Consider the following 18,594-nt stretch of genomic DNA (forward strand, 5'->3'; position numbering starts at 1 on the left):
GGCTATGCTTTTCCACTTTGAGCCCGTGCATAGTACTCAATCAACGAAAATATTGCCGCTGATGCGTCTGCGGCTGAAAATACACTCAAGCCAACGATGAGAAGCGGCTGGCCATAAACCGCAGGACCGTACTATAGATGCGAGCAAAAGAGAGTAAAGCGTAACATACATACACACACACAACTTACGAGTTCGCGCGAGAAAGGCGGAGGATATTATCATCGTCGCCGTGCGTGGGTGGGACAGATCTCGTGTGGCAACATGGCGGCTGCAAACTATACCGGACGCTGTATACATGTATAGGTGTGTGTCTATATAGTTATACATATAGAGTCGTTGCTCTTTTATTCGTCGAGCTGTGGCTGCGGGCTCTAGTGAGGCGTGCGAATATTGGATTGGCTTTATTTTCCAGAGAGAGAGAGAGAGAGAGAGAGAGAGAGAGAGAAAGAGAGAGAGAGAGAGAGAAAGAGAGAAAGAGAGAAAGAGAGAGAGAGAGAGAGAGAGAGAGAAAGAGAGAGAGAGAGAGAGAAAGAGAGAAAGAGAGAGAGAGAGAGAGAGAGAGAGAGAGAAAGAGAGAAGACTTTTGGGGAGGGCTGCTGTGTATTATATATAGGGGACGAGCGTTGGGAGATTACGGGGTGTTTGCGACGTTTGGACTATTCATCGACGGTTTAAGATATAAAATGGCTCGGGTAAATATTGTTATTCTCATGAATTATAATATCGTAATGTGGAATACAATTTTGCTGAATAAACAAAGTTGTATATACTTTGCGATGTATCTCGATGAGAAAAAAATCAGTTTCAGTCCACTTTCCGTTATACACAATCAACATCCAGTATACGAATAGAAAGCGAAAACAGAACCTTTAGATGCAAGGACTCTGCACACCTTTCGGTAAAATCGTCGCGCCATACACAGCGGATCGCGTTCCCCCGTGCGCGCAGTCCTTTCTCACCCCTTCGGATTTCATTTCCATACAATACCCGCGTGTGTACGTTGAAGGAAAACTGCTAAAAGAGAATCGAATCGTGAAACTGAATTCGAGAGACTGTTACCAAACAATCGTATTCGGATATGATCGAACTTTTTTTTCTCCAAAAAACGAACTTTTGCAGCGGGCCTCTATGTGTACGTGTAACGTGACACTTTTTACACGCACGTGTATACATCTATTTCACAAAGATACAAATGTGCTATGTACTGCTTAGCGTATAACGTTCGATCGCGACACGCTTATGAAATACTTAAACAATGTTTCGCGCTAATCTCTCGCACACTTTAGCCAAATCAATTTGTCGCGATATAAGTGTCTTTGACAGATCGCGTTCGCGTAATTACATACACTACGCCGCGCGGCGACTCTTGTGAATTGAATGAACGAGGCTTCACGGGACTGCTGGCGCCATCTAACGGAGACTCGCCGGACTCGCTACTCGAGACACATCTCCCGTATACGCTGATATCGTCCATTGTTTACAAAGCTCTTGGACGATTCGAAATTAAAAAAAAAATTAAATTATCGATGCCCAAATTTCCAACGCAAACACGTATACTCGCATCGACTCTCGAAAAATTCCGCAGGCCTAATTTCATGTGCACCAAAGCAAACACCTCTTCTCGTAAAAAAAGGGCATTAACGGCATCAAAGTGTAATCCCCATCCCGACGAAAAGACTGAAACAAAAAAAATAATAATCACCCCCCCCCCGTGATAAAAAGCGCTGCATCCACGCACACACGTGTTATTATATACCTTTCGATTCAACGCGTTCCATCGCGGAGCGATCGGCTGCCCTGCGCTGCGGCTGCTTCATTATGGCTCATTACCGCGCCGAGCTCGCTGCACTCGTCTGTATACACTATATACACGGGTATACAGATCGCGAGATGAGAAGCTACGCTGAAAAAGGAGGAGTGAGCGCATACTCTGATAATATACGCGCTCGCGTGCGTTACGTATAGGGTATGCGTGCGTGCGTGTGTGTATCGGAGGGAGGTGCCAACTCGAACCGGGAATTAGCGGCTGTTTAAGCAAATTGATCGGCCCATTTCTGGCCTGAGCGAACCTCGCGGAGACGTTTTTGCCGCGCGAGCTTGCGTGACTGTGTGTATAACGTGTACGTATGTGTGTAGAGCCTGAAAGCGGGTAGCCGAGAGGAAAGTATACGTATATATACACATGTATCCTATACACGGCTGCTCTGGTCTTTTTAAAGCGCCGCCACGAAATTTATGCTGATTAAAAACACGATTTACCAGTTTTCAGCGGACTTCTGCGATGCATATGCGCCGCTTATGTGCGCGAGCATTATATACGCAGTTTCTCGCGCTCTCAGAGCCGATGATCTGCAGAGCTCGTCGGCTCGTTGTATGTATGAAATGGTCGCGTTTCTAGCTTTCTGATGTGCGAATGGTGGAGAGAAACGGATCGGAGTGTGGGCGAGCAAAGCTTATTCGGTGTTTTGATTATACAGTTTATTATGTCATTGTACATGATGCGAACGGGGCTTACGAATGCAATGCTATAGAAGCTATAGTTCCGCACATAAAGTCTTTCAATCAATTATTTTCGTCATTGGGTATTCTTTGACAAAAACACATGAAGAAATGGTAGTAAGCATAACTGCCAAATGTTTTCTCTGTATTGCTGTCGATGTTAAAAGTGCAACTTTTTTGAAGTAAATTTTTTTCGCATTTGAAAAACGGATATATATAAGAGCAGCCACGCCCAGTGTGCAACTGTTCTTCTTTTGCAGTTAGTTCATAGTGTAATCTAAATAATGGAGATTTATCTTTAACATTACATTTTTCTCCATAATAATGATCAACGCAAAAGTTTAAAATTATATTATTAGTACGGTGTTTTGTGACACATATGGCATAATCTACACTTCGTTTAGAAATATTTTTACACATCGACAAATTTAGAATTTCGATATTTTGCGATTTGTTCAATAGAGTAATAACTCCAGTATCTGAGATTTGACTGTCAGAACATTTCAATATTTTTAAATGTTCGGACAAACAAATGAGCGAACGATCTGTGACGTGTTCCATTCGATCGATGCATAAAACCTCCAACTTGGGTAAAGTCGTAATATTTATAAGTATATCATCTGTTACACCTACACAATCTGCAACAAATCGATTCATTAGACTTAACTCTCGCGAATAAATATGGATATTAAATATTCTATAAAAAATTTGATTACCACTAAAGTTTGCTCTCCGTAAATTTGTACAATGTTTACCTAATGCGATTAATAAGTCGTTCATCGAGTCTTCCATAGCTTCCATGATTTGAATAGCTATTAAGTTTTTAAAATTTGTATTCACATGAAAACTTGTATACAGATGAGTCTCTCGATTGTTATCGTAATAACTCACGAAACGGAATTCCTTTAAACTTTTGATATTAACTAAACTAACGCATCTTAGAATGTCGCCGAAATTTTTAGTATTAAATGACCTTGTGCAATTTAAAGATAGGATATTTAAATTGACACACCTTTCCAATAACTACAAATAAAATATACAAATAAAAAAAAGTTGTTTTTATACCATATTTAAAAAGAATTTTTAGAGTGAATACGAAGACTCACCTTACAAAGGCGTTTCGACTGAACGCAACAATACTGCATAAGTAATGTTTCAATCACATGTGCAGATAATCCATTAAAACAAGTACCATGAATGCCGTAGCCAATTAAGTTTAGAAATCGAATCTTTTTATTCGTTTTGAAAATATCCAGCAGATGTTGGTCATTGCAATTCACAACGGTAGAAGATAAGCTGAGTTTCTCAATGTTCGTGCAGTTCGACGCCAAAGCCATTATACCCTCGAAACTTTTATCATCGTCCTCGTGCATTTTATCATCATCAATAGTGTACTCGAAATAGATCTCCTCATCTATCGTACTCAGATGTGTAAAGTCTATCTCGGTCAAATAACGACCGCATCTTTCCAGAACTGTTTTGAACATGGTCATTTCAACACGTTTGAATTTTTTCAAGTTTTTAAACTGCCATTTAGATCTACACACGTCCAATTGTTTGAAGCTTTTCCACAGTTCTCGACCTGCTGAATACCACTGCTTGCACACTAGAATCAATACATCAAATATACCGTATTATTAACACATTCAGAAATGGGGTAACAAATTCAAACAAATGAATCGCGAGCTTCTTTAATTACCTAATTCGACATTTACTCTGTCCCTAATCGGGAGAAACGAAAATATATGCATCAGACAGTCGCAGTTCAAATATCCAAAGCAAGCTTCCATTGTTTTCACTTCTAAAAAAAATCAACACAGGAAAGATCGTTAGTGAATTTTCTCGACTGGCAGTTGGAAATGTTATCTCAACACAATTTTATCTCTGTGCATATTAATGATTTCGAGGAACAATAATTTTTATCTATAATATATATACTTATACTGAAAAAAGGCAGCGAGCAAGGGTTATCATAAAATTTTTGTCTCTCTTTGCGTTTAGCCTGCGATATAGTTTTTCAAATCTTTAAAAAAAGAAAAACATCAGGCGTTTCATTCATACCATTAGACAAATCATTGCCTTGCGTTATTATACCTGTCCATACAGAATAACTTTCGCAGCATATCAGAGCATAAAAGAAGCGCGCGAAACACGATCGTGCCCCTCCGATTGATATCTCGCGCTCGAAATTGGATTGTGATTTATTGAATTACGGGTGCCAGCTCGCATTCCACGGCGTCGGAGAACGAAACAAAAAAAAACGACAAAGAATAATCTCGCGATATACGTTTGATATTGCGCGCGTTCGTCGATTAAAAACAGCGCCATCAGCGCCTCGTAGAACTGAATGAGAGAAAAATTAATTGGCCAATCGATGACCGAGTGAAATACTATAGGTACACACCATGTACAGTCCGCGAAAATCGCTGCACATTAGTGTTTTACGTCTCCCGCACTTAACGCTCCCTCTCTGTGTGCAAGTAGTGTGTATATATATATGTGTGTGTGTGTGTGTATAAAACGTGTTCGCGGCTGAAAAAGCCGGTGCTGCCGGGGGGAGAATAAACGTGCGCTAAGGTGAGGAGATAATAAAGAGCCTTTCAGAGGGAGGGAGGGAGGGAGAAGCCGAGAGAGAGAGAGGAATGAAATTTTTATCCGGGCGAATCTCTCCGCCGATACTTAGGTAATAACCCAGTAATGACGGGCTCCGTTCCGACTGCTCTCATTTTGTTTGCTCGCATGAAGCCCCTCGACTCGTTGCAGAGCAAACACGCTATATACACCCCGAGAGGGAGACGATGATGATGATGATGATGATGATGATGATGAGGGGCCTCGCGCGCGCGCAGAGTCTCTCTTTCTCTTACTCTCTCTCTCTCTCTCTCTCTCTCTCTCTCTCTCTCTCTCTCTCTCTCTCTCTCTCTCTCTCTCTCTCTCTCTCTCTCTCTCTCTCTCTCTCTCTCTCTCTCTCTCGAAACTCGATTACGACCCAGGGCAAAAAGATTCCCTCTTCGCTCGCTCGCACTTTATGCATTCTTGCGCCGATGCAGCTCTTAATTTTAATTGTGCGCGAGCGCGAAAACTGCAGCGCGTACTTTGGGGTATGTTTCGACGGGTTATTGCGAAAGGGAATTTTTTTTATTTTTATCTATGTGCGCTGTTTCGAGGCTATTATACATCTTGGATTGACAGAGAAAGAGAGGCCGTATATCCCAATGCGGGCTATGCTTCGTTGGGAAACGCTGTGATTTATAGGGCACGAGAGATGCAATTTATAAACCGACTTATCCGACGCCTTGGATTACACAATTTTATCACCGGTTTATCGGAAATCGTTTGTATCGAACGCTTTTAAAATTTGCTTTGAATTTATAACAATCTTTTTTTTTTATAACAAAATTGAACACCTAAACAATAGTTCAGTTAATATATAGTTGGCGATAATAACCAGCAGCTCGATTCTCCGTATCTCACACATCCTTCGTGTCTTTCCCTTACATATACGCATTCGATTGTTCGCCAGTTCGACACTCTCGATTCTCTCCTCTTTCTCTCTCTCTATCTTTCTCTCGGCACACACGATTTATAAAGCAAACACTACCGGCACCCTGCAATCAACCTGCGAACCTGCGCGTCGATCGCCCCCCTATATATATGCACACACACACACACACACACACACACATACACGCTCCTATCGAGCAAACTGATCGACTTCCATCTTCTACCTATACTCGTATGGTTTATATGTATATACACTTCGAGGACACGTTTACACCGTACTTAGGCCGCACTTGCCAGCGAATAAATTAATAGCCTGAGAGATGGACCGCCGCCGAGCGATACATCTTCCGGCGAACTCTTTTTTTCCTTATTAGGTGATGAAAAAAAATTTTCAACAGCTGCAAGTTCCTGCATATTATATAAAAAGTGCGCACGATTTAATTTTTAAGGAGAAAATGTTGCAAAAGTATTCGAAGAATTCGGATCAGCAGAGGAAAGAGTTGGCGCATATCGGCGGAACACGCCCCGTGCGGGCCCTAAACTGTTGGTAGACGCTGGAAGCGGTTTGTTTAGATGCCGCGGTCTAATGCGGCCTGCAACCCGTAATCATATCCCGAAATATGGGAGGGCTTCGCGTATATACATCAGCGGGGCGAACGTTTAATTTTGAAAGAAATACGACGTACATATAGCGCGCGTGTTTTTTCTTCCTCGATTCGCAATAAGGAATTTTGAAAATATACTGCCCTAATACTCGGAGAAGTATATGTAGTGCGCTTGATACGCAGTAGAGTGTGAAATTCGAAAATTCGATCCGACCTGTGTCTGGCGCACACGTCATATATACGTGAATGGACGCGGAGAGACGGCGAACAAAAGAAGAAGAAGAAGAAGAAGCCGAGAGATGTGGGTGTGAGCGAGAGACGGGCGAAAAGAAGCAGCTTTTGATGAATAGAGCGAGATAGATATACGCAGTCGAGGGATCAGTAGGCCGTACCCCCGTTTGGAGAACTGAAAGAGATAATTTACAGGTGCTTGTCCGCTAGGATTATACTTTTCAATCACTTTGTCATTTATACTGCGGCTCGCGCTGTCGGCTCTCAAGAATCGAGAAACTAATTATCACTTTGTCCGCTTTTTAAACAAGCTCGCTATGTGTGTATATATATATATATATATATATATATATATATATATATATATATATATATATATATATATATATATATATATATATATATATATATATATATATATATATATATATATATATATATATAATATATATATATATATATATATATATATATATATATATATATATATATATATATATATATATATATATATATATATATATATATATATATATATATATATATATATATATTATATATATATATATATATATATATATATATATATATATATATATATATATATATATATATAAACCTGCGCGATGATAATATAAATTTTTTTCTTAAAAATTAACGCGTATAAATTTTAAACACAGTTGAAGTACATATACGACTGAGAGACGTAGTCATTGAAATAAATTTAACGCTTTCAATCATCGGGAAGCGAGATAGAATCGCTTGACACTTATTTTAAATGGAAAATAAACGACGGATTGTATATACGCTACCGTAATCTCAACTATACAGATCGAATGCTGATAATATGTAAACGATTCGGAGATCAATTTCAATGCTATACGCAGGCTTATAGCCCCTCGCTTGGTAGTTCGGCTCGCTGATCATTAGAACGGAGTGTCATACAGACCGGATTGTTATTTAGATACAGAAGAGAAAACGTTAGACCGACGTGGAATCCACTTAAACTTTTTTTTCTTTCCCAGATCATTCTGATGAGTTGATTATACGGATGAAGTCGTCCCGTTACTGTCAGACCTTGCCTCTCTTCAAATTATACGCATGTCTCCCTATGGCTTGTATATACGAACTGTCTTTATAATTATTCTAATAGAGCTTCCTTTTGAATTGAAGTCTCTCGCAGCGCAGATGTCGAAAAAACAAAACAAAGGGAAGACGAGTTCGCGACGGTGTTACAATGCATTTTTAACTTAAAAATTAATAATTCGCTTCTTCGAATTTCTCAAACTATTACACTAGTTTCATTAGTACGTCATTGGCAGATAAGTGTCAAAAGCGCGAGTTACGAGTATGTATGAAAGACTGCTGGATTAAGCTCCTGTTCTGCGATGGATTTAACGTCTCCCAAGCGCAGTGGCAAACCACTTTGAAAGCGAGAAGCGCACATAAGCCGATTAGGGTGACTGGTTAAGGCGGAGAACGCGTAATTAAGCTACCTATATACATATACTAAAAATTTAAAAAGAGTCCAATACTTGTCTGTCAAATGGATTGCTTATTCTAACAGATAGAACGATGTGTTGTACACAATATTCACGTCGAAAACTTATAACGATAAAAGTAGTACTGTAAGACGGATAAACGATGAATAAAACGACGAACACATACTTTACAAAATACAGCTAAAAAGGATTACGAGTCGTCGCAGAAATGTGTATATATTGCACATAGGTAACTTTACTGATAAGTTATAAATATACGGATAATTTATGCCCGAAAGAACGTATACATGTCAGAATTGGCATTGAATTGTAAACTGCGGGTAATAACACTGGTAACGTAAGATATAAATGGCATCCACCTTCCTCTGCATGATCCTCGATAAATGAATAATTTGTGTGCACAAGTCCGCAAGACCCACATACCAATTGCACTGAATCATCATATTCGCGACACATTACTGGCGATAGTCCCTTAGCATGTTGATAAGAGCAGTTGCAACTCAGGCAGTTGACAATGATGCAAGGTTTCTTTGCTGAAATTATAATTTAGTTTTTAGTATACATTGTACACAATGTAGCAAATGAAAGTATAATAAATGTAATCGCTTAAAGAAGTCCTTACCATTTTTCAGAATTTGTTGTTCAGTTGTTTGACATCCATATAATCGATGATATTGTAATAATTGATAGTTGTCAGGTTTAAAACCACATGCTGAGCTAAGAAGGCTAGTTGTTTTTGAAGATCTTTCTGAACAGCATTTTTCTTCCCAATATCTACATCATTATGATTATGTACATTACACAGTATCGTAATCAGGAAATCTGCTAAAGCAAAATACACATTGATGCTCTAAAGTTGTCCTACATATAAAACATTTGCCCCCTTTCTGGCTCATATTGTCGAACGAATGCGTACAAGATGGACAATATATAGTAGAAGTCTTCTGTCTGGGGACTGAAAGAATAAATAATTATTAAATATGGATTTGATTAATTGAAATCGCAACATCGCTGTAATTTAATATTTTAATAAAAGATCTAATCTAAGTATCAAAAATGATAAAACTTACTTGGTGGAAATGTTTGCTGCTCAACATTCCCAGTCGCAGCATCTTTCTTTCCTGAGTAAAAATACATCCTGTCGAGTCTATCTACAACAATTGATAACACACAACTCATCATCGGGAGAAAAAAAAACGAAAATTTAAAAATCTAATGCAACGAATAAGCAATAATAAACAAATACCTCTTGCGATCTGCAGGCAGACGGTTAAACTTTTATATCCAATCATCGCAGCAACAACCAAACAAAATCACTAAACGAAGCGTCAACAGAGAGCCGGCACAAGTTCACTCCGTGCGTTGAAAACAGCGACTGGCACACTGCAGCGACAACAGAGACCTTTGCTGCACTAAGTGTAAGTACCTACCCCTCGGCAAATCTGTCTGGCAGCACTTCGACACGACACCCGAGACATGAGTACCGCCCATGGGCTCGGATTTTCTCGGCCGTAAAGTACTATGTAGCCTACAGAGCAATAAAAACGCCCCGGAGAAAAGCGCAGACCCCCTTTTTCCTTATAAACGGGACTAAGCACTTGTGCGCGCCACGCGGAAAAGATTTCTCGAGCTCGGAGAAACATTTTTTTATTGCCATGACCCAAGTGCGCGGGCGTGAAAAGGTCCGTTTGTTTTTCAGGGATAGGACACATTTTTATGGTTCATACGGGCTTAGAATCTATAATTACACTTAATAGCCTGAACGTCGCAAAAGCTTAATTAATAATTAAGTAATTGAAAGTATTATACCTAAAATAATTGTATTTCGGGCTAAGTGTGTGTGTGTGTGTGTGTATCGATAGCACACAGCGCCTCGTGTTGCACTTGTCTCTTCCGGGAATATCTCCTTTGTTTACATCGCGCGAGAATCGCGAGCGTGCGCAAGGGTGTAACGGTCGTTTCTCGGTGCAAATATCGCGAGAGTTCGTTAGCTTTCGAAAATATACGTACAAGCATCGCATTTGCCTGTTCATCGTGAATTTATCGAATCTTAGCATATGTAATTAGTAAAAAATCAAACTGACCTTTGTCGCTGCAGGCTTTCTCTTTGCATCCATCGATCACCTTTTGCTTCGCTGCTTTCGGCTCGTTCATTTTTCTACGATTCCTCATATCTCCACTGATTAATGTCTATCGGAAAAGTACACTGTGTAATCAGTACTACGACTGACAAACGTAAACTGATTAATTTAAAATGATACGGAACTTTAAGATTCCGGGAGATGCACAAGATATGGCATCCACGACTGCGACTGAACTGCTCGCTGAACTGCGAAAAACTTGTCAAGACTCGCGACCGCGCGGGAAAAAAAGGACGGAAAATTAGCGGCCTACTTGTATGTCTACTAAGCTGAACGAGCCTGCACTTGGAGATATGTACTTATATATATATATGTATAGATTTGTAACGTTCTTCTCGAGTGCATATATATATGTGTGTGTGTGTGTGTGTGTGTGTGTGTGTGTGTGCGCGCGCATTCAAGTGGCGATGTATAACGGAAAATTTTAATTAAATTCCCAATTTGTTCAATCGCAAAAATAAAATGTGCGACTTTTTCTATAGATATAGATTGACAAAAATATTTATTAATTTTGTATCAATACAAGGTGATATTACGGTATTTGACATAACGTTTCTTTTTATTAAAAAATATAATTTTTCTAATATTAAACTACATGTTTGTAAGTTTCATACAAACACAAGGTAAAATCTATGTAATGCTCTGGTTACTATTAATACACTTTTTTATGTGTATTTCTAAAAGAGACTCTGTTTTCTCTTTGTGATCACAGTATGGACAAGACAAGGATGGTTTCTCACTACATACTTTTCTTATGTGTGCTTTCACATTTTTGTAATTCTTACAGTTGGTCCTACATGTTCCACATTGATATTGGAGCACACCTTGACAAACTGAACATTTTGATACTTTCAAAGCATAGATCAATTTCGCAGACTCGCAACATTCTGAACAATAGACATTGATATTATCTGTTTTTTTACCTGTAAAAATTTGTATTTTTAGAATAAATTAATTTTTCATGAAAAGTCAAAAATGTTCCGCAGAATAATGATGGTAGTACTTACAATTGTTGTTGGAACTGCATTCGTAGGCCTGATGTCTTCTCATACAATAATAGTCGTCACATTTCATACCACATTGAGAACATGTCCAAGTATCATGAACGTATTTAATGTGCTTTGTGAGTTCCCTAGCTGTAAAAAATATGCAACCACACAAAGTACAGTTGTGACTATTACCATCACTTTGGGTCACGTTATGATAAACATCAAAGGTATGAACTTCATACATGTGTTTATTAAAATTTTTCCTTTTCAATAAAGTATTGCATGTAGGACACCTAATGGTAGCTTTGTCTCTAAAAACACATTCATTGCGAAGGTGCTCTTCTAATTTGGTGGAATTCTCTAATTTCGTTCCACACCTTTGACAATCAATAGCAGTATGTTGATACTTAATATGCTTGTATAAATTTTTGTTTGTGGTTAAAAAATCACATATAGAACATTTGACAAAGTCATCGTCCTTGGAGCTACATTGCTCTGCTTTATGCTTCATCCAAAAATCATAATTTTCACATTTCACACCACATTTTTTACAATTTATAATAGTGTGAGTTGTTTTCATGTGCTTGCGAAGGCCTTTCAGAGGAATAATATTTTCACAAATAGAGCATTTTATGCAAGCGCTTTTTTTTCTCTTATCAGATGTCCTATGTACAGTGTAGTAATGGCTATATATACTAGATTTATAAGCATATCTCTTTAAGCAAACCTTGCACTGATACAAGACTTTATCTGATGTGCAATCAAAACATTTTTCTGTTGTTTGATTATTTCTCTCCAAAATGTTGTCACATTTCGAACAAAACGTTTCAAGCCAACTGTTCTTCACTGAAAAATAAAAAAAAAAAATTAAATACTATGATAAATCACTAAAATTTAATTTGCAGCAAGCTTATTAATACATTACCTGCGTTCATCGTAACTTTTTGCTTTTTGTGAAGTTCAAGCATATGTCGTTTTAATGATATTTTACCACTTAATACGATGTTGCATAGTTTACATTTTTTAGGCAAGTGTAAATCCTGTAGGTGCTTTTCAAGGACTGAGTTTTCTGATGTTTTATAATTGCAATGATGACAATTTAACGCGAAGGCTGGACATTTAAATTTTAAATGTGTATAAGCAGCCATGTTATTCCTGCAAAGAAGCTTACAATTTGTACATCGCATACATGAGTATTGGAAACAATCTTCACATTTTTTATAAAATGTACGTTGCCCTTTTGATATGATTTTATCACATTTCTCGCAAAAGTGTTCCATATTACTGTAAACATCTACAAAATTTTTATCATCGATTAGCATTTTGTAATCGATATGTTATATTAACAGAATATATTTGAAAAAACTGGTTACCTAATTTTTTTTTAATTTTCAGAGTTTTGAATTTGCATTGGTGTATTCGATGTTTCTTCAATGTTGCATAATTCTCGAATTTTTCACCACATTTTGAGCATTGATTATTGTCATGATACTGTTTCGTATGATACGCTAAGTTGCGTTCGTCTAGCGTCGTGTAATTGCACTTGAAGCATTTTAAAAGCGTTTCATGAATGCACCTAAACTTCACGTGCTGATAAGCAGTGTGATATTTTTTAAATCTTTCTTTGCACTTCAAGCATTTAAACCTCAACATTCTGTTACATTTAACACATTTTCTTTTTGGCCCTGGAAGACCCTTATTTATGCCTACATTAATGCATTCGGTGCAATACATTCGAAGAAAGTTCAATATCTCTGAAAAATAAAAAAATAGTATATTATAAAAATGCCATACGTAAAACTATAAAATTGCAAATGTGCTCTATAATAATTCTATAATACCATTCCTCCTCTGTCGATTAATGAAATTATTTGCATTGCGAATGTCATTTTTTTCAGCATTATTTTCATCAATAATAGGAGTCTCATTATGAAGTCTTTGTCTGGGCATCAAGTTTTCTGCACTTCCATCACCCGTCATTTCAATAGCTTCTACATTTTAAATAATTATGACAGTTATTATAAGAAGATTGATTATTAGAATACTTTAAATCAATTTTTATACCATTAGAATGACCTTGACTAGAAACCATTATAACATCATCAACTTCTTCTTCTTCTTTGATATCAATCTCCTGAATATTTTCGCCCTCAGTACCATTTTTATTATTGCAATATTCTCCAAAACTGATAGAGCTTTCAATTTTATCGTCATTATTACTGTTTTCTGAGAGCAAAATAGCGTATCCTTCTGGAATAAAAATTATTGCGAATGATTATTATATTTATATAATTAAAAAAAAACTCATAATCTATTTCCAATTTTACCTGTGGTACTGTCGGGCATAATTTCTTCATCGCGGTAATTCATCGCGTTTTCCGACGATATAAAAGTTTTCAACTCGGCTACGTATTTCGCGTCGTTAGAATCGAAAAGGGCATCATCTTGAAAGATAAACACGAATTTCATAAATTTTATTTCTTATTTCAAACGAGCCAGTAGGATAGATTATATAGCGATAATTTTTTGCAAATATTTGAAGCAAATATAACCACCTGGTAAGTTATCGTCATCCTGCGTACTCGGAGTAGCGACGGCCCCGCAATAATCAATCTCCATGAATCTGAAAATGGCATATTTTATAAGTATCCCAAGAATTTAGGAAAACGAAAAAACTGAACAAAAAAAAGTGCCGAGATAGCACGGCGTTATCGTTCTTTGATCCCTCTACTCCTATTACAAGTCATAACACGTCCTATAGAATACACGTGTATTCGCAGAAAATCGCAACATGCCGATGTTTTAGACACAACTATATTTTCGTCTTATAATTTCGATGTATCGCTTGTTCATACATTATCGTTGAACAGTCTGACATATAGTATGCTAATCCGCACTAAATCCCGATCAAAACAAAAGTACACAGCACTGGAATCTCTTTGTCCCGTCAATATTTACCTACTCGGAATAACAAACAAAGAAGTATCAGCAAAACTCACCAGCAATCCACGCAAAGGATGATTTCGGGATGAAAAATTCCTGTATTGCTTATTATAATAGCACGAGTGATCCTGTCATCGCATGCCGGTATTATCGCGCTGTCGTCAGTCAGTGCGGAAACAAAAGAACTCACTCGGGCGGAGGACACTTTTGAAGTGAAGACAAATGAGAGTGTCGCTCCGTCTCTCCTCTCTCTCTCTCTCTCTCTCTCTCTCTCTCTCTCGCTCTCTCTCTCTCACGCTGTTGCTGCGTCGTCTGCTATTAGGAATTGATGATGTTTTGTTTTGCTCTTACTCCTATTAAACTCGTGCATCGGATACCTTTTCTTAATTACGTAATTGCGTCCAGTAATTTGAGATAATTCTCTTTTAAGCCAGTCGAACACCTCATTATTAAGCAGCATTCTATAATCGAACCCAAATTTGTATAACGAGTGTGTTATTCAAAACTTGCAGCATCACACCGTCTCTCCTCTCCAAACGTCTCAATACCCGCTACGAGGAGATCCTTATCTCATCATCAGACGTTCAAAGCAAAACAAAAGCACGATTATCCTCGCGCGTACATTTACTACCACACCGACACGCAGAGAGCGCAGGTAGCAATTGAACGGTCAACTTTCGCGAACGTCAGAACGACCCATCGATCGTTTGTACATTTTAAATTATTATCACCTCGGCCCATCGTATTTTATATATAGATATCCAGGACCGAAAGTAACAAATGCGGGACCAGAAGGACGGAGATGTATGCGCGTGATACTGTACGGGACTTGGCTTGTGTGTGTGTGTATATATATATATAGGTATAACAAGCCCCGGGAGGGAGTCGATCGTCGATTAGAGAATTCTTCGGTCAGACTTCATCGATCACCCTCGCGAGCACGGCCGCCTGGACGAGATTCGATTTTTGCGCTTTTTCGCGCGCGCCGGGCGCGAGATCGCCATCGCGCGTGTTCCGAATGTCTTTGAATTTTTCGATGTGGACATTTTTAATTAGAAGAGTACTATAATTTTTTTTTTAATTTTTTAATAATTTAAAATAAAACAATGCGCGTGTGCGGTAAAAAAATTAGAGGTGAACCACTTTACCGACTGCTTTTTGAAAAACGTCATCCTACTGGGATCTGACTTATCGACGTGCAGTACGGGGACATGCATTATGCGTTACCTTATGCATTGATGAATTCTACATAACAGTATAAGCTTAGCAAAGCGCTGCATCAATATTCTAATAGTATTCGCGCTACAGTTTTGAATTTTTTTTTAATTCAATATGAAAATTACGAATATTTTCCAATTTGTTTGCTAATCCCGACATAATATTTGTATGCGTCGATAAAATTATTATTGCATGAAAATGCTGCAACAATATATACCTCATTATGCTAATTAGAAAAATATAGGAAATTAAAAATTTTTTTTTTATTAAATAGATGTATGAATTTCCAAAATAAACAAATGTTTAAAAATGCCTGCAATCGTACAATTTCGTCCTAATTTTGAATAAGTGCGAACCGAAGTGCAATTACCCAGCTTATTATATTTCCAATAGCGATAACAACATTGTCATTCCAACCTACCAATTTCACGAATCAGCACACTTTCAGGCAATAAAATTCCATGAAAGATTCCTATCCCCGCAATAACCTACGACTAAACGATCACTACGAATTTACGTATTTCTCCATAGGACGAAATTTCGAATCATGGAAGAAAAGAACGTCGATAAAGCCATCGATCTTTCAGCGCACGCATACAACTCAAAACTCACTTTCCCCTGCACGCAAGGCATAAAGGATCGATAGATGGCCCTGCACCCACACGTGCATTTTCGCGCTCGATATATCGACAAGGTCCTGGAAAATGCGGCAAAAAAAAATCAGCGGACACGTGTGTTTGGTCAGTCTGTTGCCTGGAAACGAGCGACTTAGGTGATGATTAGAGAGAGAGAGAGAGAGAGAGAGAGAGAGAGAGAGAGAGAGAGAGAGAGAGAGAGAGAGAGAGAGAGAGAGAGAGAGAGCGAGAACACTTGCAGCTGCGGCTAAGGACGAATCGACGTGTCCTTTTTCATACCGCGACTTGCATTCGCAAGCTTCGGCTCGTTTGAATACAAGTTTTGTGTGCAGTGCGCCGCAGTAGTGTCCCCGCGGGAACCACCTGTTAAAGCTCTTGCTCTCTCTGCAGTTCCATCTCTGAAGGTCAGTGAGGATAGATTTCAAGGTCACTGCGAATTCAATGTCAGCGCGCGTCAATTTTGGCTAAAACGCTGTTGAGTGTTTATTGATAGGAGAAAAATTTTGATTATGCTCAGGCAATTCGTTTTTATTTGATATTATTTTATTTCAGAATAGTTGTTCTATAACGCCTCGATCGATTAACAATTGAATATAGGCGATATTGCATGTGAGTAATGCACGTAAATCGTGTACACATTAGTAGAATTACGAATTTACGCGCGGATGTGAAATTTTTTGTAAAACAATAAACTGATAATTTTCCAACGAGAGTTATTACAAGATACAAAATTATTCAGCGCTTCAGAAATATTTAATTACTTATGATGCTCATCAATTATGAATCGCAGGCAATTTTCCTTCTACTACTTCTGCGACTTCGATATGGCAACGACTATAACGCTTTCGTCCGGTCATGAGATGCCAGTTGTGGGACTGGGCACTTGGCAGGTAAGAGGGCATTATTTCAGTCATTACATGCTCACGTCACAATAATAACAAACTTTCCGAATAATTTTCAAGTTAAACGAGGAAGATGTAGAAGATGCGGTCACGGCCGCCTTGGACTGCGGCTACAGGCACATAGACACTGCTTTTATTTACGAGAACGAAGAGGCCATCGGCCGTAGTCTGAAAAAGTGGTTCGACGATGGTAACGAGCGCGAAAATTTATTCATCACGACTAAGGTACTATATTTTAATAATTTTTTTTACAATATTCTCTACTGTGTAAAGTTTATGCAATTTGTTTTAAATTCCAGTTACCATTTTTCGGTAACCGAGCTTCGGACGTCGAAACTTACCTCAAGCTGTCTTTGGAGAGACTCGGCTTGGATTACGTCGACATGTACTTGATCCACGCACCGATAGCTTTCGTCAAGGACGAAGAGGAGCATAAATCGGCGAGAGACGAAGACGGAAACGTCGTGCTGGATATGGATACCGATCACCTCGAGACGTGGAAGGTAAATTTGCGCTTCGAAAATTAACTTCATTTCGATTAATTAAAAACCTCGCAGGCAATGGAAGCTCAGGTGGAGAACGGCTTGGCAAAATCGATCGGCCTCAGCAACTTTACCGAAGCTCAAATTTTGAACATTATCGAGAACTCGGAAATCAAGCCAAGCAACCTTCAGGTATAATAATCCCGTAAACGATCGCTTTTAAACGGTTCATTATATCCTCCGAAACAACAATTTTTCAGGTCGAGCTACACGCCTACTTCCAGCAACGATCTCTCCGCGAGTTCTGCGCCAAGCACGACATCGTCGTCACGGCCTACAGCAGTTTAGGCTCACCCGGCACGACCAACTCCATGAAAACCGACAGCAGCTTGATCCAGACGAGCTTACTCGAGCACCAAGTGGTACAGGCCATAGCCGAGGCGCACGACAAGACGCCTGCCCAGATTCTGCTTCGTCATCAGGTGCAAACTGGCCTCGTTGTCATACCCAAAAGCACGAATCCCGAGAGAATCGCTCAGAACATCGATATATTCGATTTCGAGCTTAGCGACGACGAGATGCAGCAGCTAGATGAGCTTGATCAGGGCGACGATGGCCGGATCTTTAGCTTTTCGCGTATTATCGAGGGGTGAGTTTGGTGTATTTTCGAGACGCCTTTTATTTGTTATTCGAGGTGTTTTTCTTTTTCTTCAGATGCGAGAATCACCCGGAATGTCCTTTTTAGAAGGCGGCGTGGACTTTAGATGCTGATATCACTAGTTTGAGGTTTGATTTTGTTCTGAAATGTTACACAGAGTTTGAGCATCAATTTATAAAGTAAGACTATAAGATATAACCTATGCGCATACGTTGTAAATTTTTAATAAACGAGAGGATTGTATTATTTTCAATAAAGATGTCACACACCAAAATATTTCAAGTC

General features: G+C 38.6%; 3 protein-coding genes across 16 annotated transcripts in view; 1 reads left to right on the forward strand and 2 right to left on the reverse strand.

The window, feature by feature from the left end:
• LOC100677980 (F-box/LRR-repeat protein fbxl-1-like) overlaps positions 1–10,655 on the reverse strand; it is a 36,585-nt gene extending 25,930 nt beyond the window's left edge. Inside the window, exons 1-9 of one of the 7 annotated variants that reach the window (XM_031931489.2) lie at positions 9,588–9,701; positions 9,412–9,492; positions 9,207–9,296; positions 8,964–9,115; positions 8,765–8,874; positions 4,199–4,300; positions 3,606–4,105; positions 3,216–3,522; positions 2,464–3,137 (exon numbers count right to left, since the gene is read on the reverse strand). In XM_031931489.2, coding sequence (XP_031787349.1) covers positions 2,563–3,137; positions 3,216–3,522; positions 3,606–4,105; positions 4,199–4,289 — 1,473 coding nt within the window. In that variant the 5' untranslated portion in view covers positions 4,290–4,300; positions 8,765–8,874; positions 8,964–9,115; ... (1 more) ...; positions 9,412–9,492; positions 9,588–9,701 and the 3' untranslated portion in view covers positions 2,464–2,562. Of the gene's footprint in view, positions 1–2,463; positions 3,138–3,215; positions 3,523–3,605; positions 4,106–4,198; positions 4,301–8,764; positions 8,875–8,963; positions 9,297–9,411; positions 9,493–9,587; positions 9,702–10,150; positions 10,248–10,425 lie in introns of those variants that run through there. The other 6 variants (XM_031931488.2, XM_003426639.3, XM_031931490.2 and 3 more) reach the window with 6 other exon arrangements.
• Positions 9,609–18,585, forward strand: LOC100123599 (aldo-keto reductase family 1 member A1). 6 transcript variants are annotated; one of them, XM_031931494.2, is made up of 8 exons: positions 16,474–16,741; positions 16,820–16,876; positions 17,058–17,157; positions 17,230–17,394; positions 17,469–17,672; positions 17,727–17,843; positions 17,912–18,300; positions 18,366–18,585. In XM_031931494.2, coding segments are annotated over exons 2-8 (1,008 nt in total). In that variant the 5' UTR covers positions 16,474–16,741; positions 16,820–16,874; the 3' UTR covers positions 18,397–18,585. The 6 variants fall into 6 exon arrangements, with proteins under 6 accessions (XP_008207234.1, XP_008207232.1, XP_031787354.1 ...); XM_016985579.3 differs by having other exon boundaries at positions 16,506–16,671; XM_008209012.4 differs by lacking the exons at positions 16,474–16,741; positions 16,820–16,876 and adding an exon at positions 9,609–9,759.
• LOC100123604 (zinc finger protein 729-like) lies at positions 10,954–15,025 on the reverse strand. Of its 3 annotated transcripts, none has more exons than XM_003426638.4 (9): positions 14,471–15,025; positions 14,027–14,094; positions 13,799–13,915; positions 13,536–13,721; positions 13,313–13,462; positions 12,845–13,225; positions 12,397–12,765; positions 11,490–12,317; positions 10,954–11,405 (listed from the first exon to the last, which is right to left on the reverse strand). In XM_003426638.4, the coding sequence occupies exons 2-9, from the start codon at positions 14,088–14,090 to the stop codon at positions 11,113–11,115; spliced, it is 2,388 nt and encodes a 795-aa protein (XP_003426686.1). In that variant the 5' UTR covers positions 14,091–14,094; positions 14,471–15,025; the 3' UTR covers positions 10,954–11,112. The 3 variants fall into 3 exon arrangements, with proteins under 3 accessions (XP_003426686.1, XP_016841045.1, XP_008207230.1); XM_016985556.2 differs by lacking the exon at positions 14,471–15,025 and adding an exon at positions 14,212–14,326 and having other exon boundaries at positions 13,536–13,718; XM_008209008.4 differs by lacking the exon at positions 14,471–15,025 and adding an exon at positions 14,212–14,325.
• Positions 18,586–18,594: the final 9 nt, after the last annotated feature.

The sequence above is a fragment of the Nasonia vitripennis genome, chromosome 5 (assembly GCF_009193385.2).
Source record: "Nasonia vitripennis strain AsymCx chromosome 5, Nvit_psr_1.1, whole genome shotgun sequence".
NCBI classification, from domain to species: Eukaryota; Metazoa; Arthropoda; class Insecta; order Hymenoptera; family Pteromalidae; genus Nasonia; species Nasonia vitripennis.